This window comes from Pseudomyrmex gracilis, unplaced genomic scaffold (genome assembly GCF_002006095.1).
Source record: "Pseudomyrmex gracilis isolate BER0280 unplaced genomic scaffold, ASM200609v1 scaffold_4028, whole genome shotgun sequence".
Lineage (NCBI taxonomy): Eukaryota > Metazoa > Arthropoda > Insecta > Hymenoptera > Formicidae > Pseudomyrmex > Pseudomyrmex gracilis.
In genome coordinates, this window is record NW_018024612.1 from 1 (window position 1) to 4,273 (window position 4,273).

At 33.8% G+C, this 4,273-nt stretch overlaps 1 protein-coding gene across 1 annotated transcript; it reads right to left on the reverse strand.

The window, feature by feature from the left end:
* Nucleotides 1–1,800: 1,800 nt before the first annotated feature.
* On the reverse strand, nucleotides 1,801–2,587 carry LOC109863291 (histone-lysine N-methyltransferase SETMAR-like). Its single transcript, XM_020443527.1, has 2 exons — nucleotides 2,255–2,587; nucleotides 1,801–2,154 (listed from the first exon to the last, which is right to left on the reverse strand). Exons 1-2 carry the CDS (start codon nucleotides 2,585–2,587, stop codon nucleotides 1,801–1,803), a joined length of 687 nt encoding a protein of 228 aa, XP_020299116.1.
* Between the last annotated feature and the right edge of the window lie 1,686 nt (nucleotides 2,588–4,273).

Sequence of the window (4,273 nt, forward strand, 5' to 3'; positions counted from 1 at the left end):
CGCGGGGAAACGCGCGGTGCGGGCGGCGCGCAGGCCGTCGGCGTATATTTTAATATACGCTTGTTTCAAGTTATTATTTGGCGCAAAGCGCCGCGTTTTTGGCCGGGACGGATGGTCGGTCCCGGCCGTAACGATTTGCATTGTTACAACTTTATGTATCGATTCGAAGACTTCGCGTGTACGATGTGGAGTCGCGCCATCCTGCATAAAATGGAAGTTCTTAACTAATCCGCGTTTCTTTGCATGGGGAAAGAATTTAGTCTCCAATATTTCTTTATAACTTTGACTAGTCACAGTTCCTTCAAAAAATTACAGGTAGACCCCTTTTACAGAAATTGCAGCCCACGCGGAGACCTTTTGAGGGTGAAGAGGAACGGCAATAGACACGTTTGGATTTTCCTGTCCCCAAAACCGATAATTTTGTTTGTTGACATATCCGTTTAACCAAAAGTGAACTTCATCCGTAAATATTATTTGTTTTTCATCGAGTTCCCTACTTTCAAACATATTGGTTATCACTTTACAAAACTCAACTCGTTTTTCCATCGCTTTCTCCGTCAGCAATTGATGTGTAGTGATTTTGTAGGGATGTAGTTTATAATGACGTCTTTCATTATTTTTCGGAGAGTTTCTCGCTTTAAATCCAAAACCTGAGCAGCTTTCCTAATCGAGGTGTTTGGATTTTTGTCAAAATAATTTCTAACGTCATCAATTGTTTCGTCCGTTGTAACTGTACGAGATGGGCCAGGTAAATCATGTATACGATCGTTCAAAGTGCCATACATACCAAAATTATCAATAATCCTGCCAAAAAATATCGACAAATAAAAATAAAATCTCACCTAACCAACATTGGAATAATGACGTGATTCCAGGGAGAGGGAGCGTGGGTAAAAAGTATCAAAAACATACCTTCTGAGTATTGTTTCGCTTGAAACTTTTTTAGATCCATATTTACTACGGAATCCACGATACGCCTGACTATAGTTTTTGCCTCTACTATAGAAGCACTCGATGAAAAACACTTTTTCTTCGATGCCTAGCGCGTCCATCCTATAACTCGCAAATTGGTTTATACGACGGTTCAAATGAAATTGACGGGTCTTAGGTAGCGGACCCTAGTCGGTAAAACAGTTACCGAAATCGAGAAGGGGATATATAACTATTTACTTTCAACACATTCCCATTGGTCACCCTGTATATGAAGGTTACAAGAATTTTAAAAAAGAATGTAAACAGAAAACAATTATATAGAAAAAAAGTAAAAAATACAAAATACAAAAAATAAAGATACAAAAAAAAGACAAATACAAGATAATAAAAGAAGTACATATAAAATAAGTAATGTATAATATATAATATAATCAAGTAACAAATACAAATACAATAAATACAAATAAAATTACAAATATATAATAAATGTATTATATATAATTTTTCTATAAATATATGTAATGAATATATAATAAATAATATATTAGGGAAACCAAAAAGTAATGTCGTTTTTTTTACATTAAATTCAAACAGATAAATTTTTAAGAAATTTTTATTTTTAATTAATGATGTAATCACCTTTGTTATAAACAACTTTTTGCCATCTAGTGTGCAAATTTTTAATGCCGGATTGATAAAAATCAATTGGGTTTTGAGCAAAATATCTAGAGATGGCATTTTGGACATCATTTAAATTTTCAGTTTTTGCCACTTAGAAAAAGTTGTAGCGATCGGAATAAATGAAAATCCGATGGCGCAATATCGGGCGAGTATAGTGGGTGAGGCAATACTTTTCACCCCAATTCATTAATATTTTTCCAGGGTTTGTCTTGTGCAGTGCGGTCTTGCATTATCGTCTTGCAGAATAACACCGTTTCTGTTGACAATCGCTGGACACTTTTTAATTAAAGATTGATTTACTCGATCTAATTGTTCACAGTAAATGTCTGCATTCACAGTTTGTCCAGGTTTCAGCACTTCAAAATGAACGACTCCGCGAATACTCCACCAAACACACAAAAGCGCCTTTTTGGGGTGTAAACCTGGCTTAGCTGTACTTCGTGGCAATTCATTCGGAGAGAGCCACTGCCTTTTGCGTTTTGGATTATCATAGAGGACCCATTTTTCATCTCCAGTGATCAAGCGATCAAAAAACCCCTTCTGTATTGTGCCGTTGAAGCAATAAGTTGCATGTGATAGACCGGTTAGCTTTGTTTTCTTCGGACAGATTATGCGGGACCCAAACACCTGCTCTGCTTACTTTACCAATCTGCTGCAAATGTTCTTGGATGGTCGATAAAGGTTGGTTAAAAGTGTTTGACAGTTCCTCGATTGTCTGACACGGATTTGCTTCCACTTCCGCCCTTAACATGTTATTGTCTAAAGTTGTTAGTCTTCCTGATCGATACGAGTTGAAAAGATCAAAATTACCGGATTTGACCTTAGAAAACCATCTTTGGCATTTACAAACGTCTAATGCACTTGGATAAACATCGCAAATGTTTTTGGTAGCAACTGTTGCGTTACTACCCTTGTGAAACTCAAAAAGCATACAATGCCGGATATGTATCTCTTCTGGTATTTGGCTGGCCATTTCACAATAAATTGCAAAAAAATTTAAGATTTAATTATTTACGAGTAAACAAGTCACTCTAACCTTAAAATGTCTTTGGCACGACTTTGAAGTACACAATGAGCTTATAAATGATAAACGAATATTGACATGCGCAGAAACGACATTACTTTTCGGTTCCCCTAATATAATAAAAATATAATAAAAAGATAAATATACTAAATATAAAGTGCAGAATAAAAAATAAAATCAAAAAGAAAGAAAAAAAGAGAGAGGGAGAAAAAGATGTACTTGTATCTCTTCATTTTGTCTGTCCTTTACAGTAAAACGGACTAATCGCTATATTGTGTTTATTTGTTTCTTTTTTGTAGATTTTAATAGCCGATTACTGTTATCGCGTCTAGACAGAATTTCAGTATATGTGAAACTTTCTAAGCAATGTAAAAGTTTAATGACATTCACTTCATACTTTTTTTGTAGTAATATATGCAAATTAAATAAAAAATTATTATAACATTTATGTACACATCTGCGTATAATAAATATACAGTTTTCTGTATAATACTGCTGCAATCACAGTGCGTTATGTTAAAAAAAATAAATACATATAATGAAATAGAATTTTCTAGCACTATTTTTTGATTTATGATATATATTTGCTTTATATACACACAATGTTTTATGCACACAATATTTNGTATTATGTTAGTCAAAGTGAGTTTTTATAAGTAAAAAGATAGAAAAGTTAAAAACTTTTATGTTATTATGTGTCTTTATTTTTTTATAAACAATTACACATTATCAATTACGCATGATCGCTGCACTACTCCACAGAACAGTGTACGTTTATTCTACGTACACGTGTGTACATAGATGTTGTAATAAGTTTTTTTTATTTATGTGTGTAGTACTAAAAAAACAAATGAGATTGAATGTCATAAAACATATTACATTGATCATAAAGCTTTACTGAATTGTTAGGCCCATTCTACAATAAGATATTAGTTTAGTCGTAAGCTGTAAGTCGTAAGAAATGAACCAATCACAATCGATTATTCTTCTGTAATTTGTCTGTGATTGGTTCATTTCTTACGACATACAGCTTACGACTAAACTAATATCTTATTGTAGAATGAGCCTTACAGACGCGGTTATATATGAAATCGAGCCGGTCAGTATTGAGAGCACCGGAGTAGTGGAAGTATACGCTCATAAGCGAGAACCGCCGTCCGATTGCATGTCATGCTCTGCTGTTTGGCTTGGAAGGATGCAGAGACATACTATGTTCCATCTCTTGACTATAGGCAAGACATAAGGCAAGACATAAGACAATCAATCAATCGCTCGTGAAATGATAAAAAAAGTCAAAAGGCCGATACGAGCAGTAAAATACAGGGTGGTCGTGTATAGAAAGTAGTCTTTATTAAATAAACAAACGTTTCAGTCCCAACAATTTTGGACCTTCTTCAATGTATTAAAGTTTAAATCTAATAAGAAAAAAAATGAATAAGCGCAAAGTATACATTATAGTTAAATTAAAAATAACATAAAAATAAAACTCACTAAAATAAAAGCCGTTATAGCTCACTACATTCCTACCAAATAAAACAAATAATGTCAATAGAACTTGACGATCAAATACAATAACATACTGTGTACTGACAAGCAACAATAACAGCAGTCAAATATATATAGATATTCCCACTA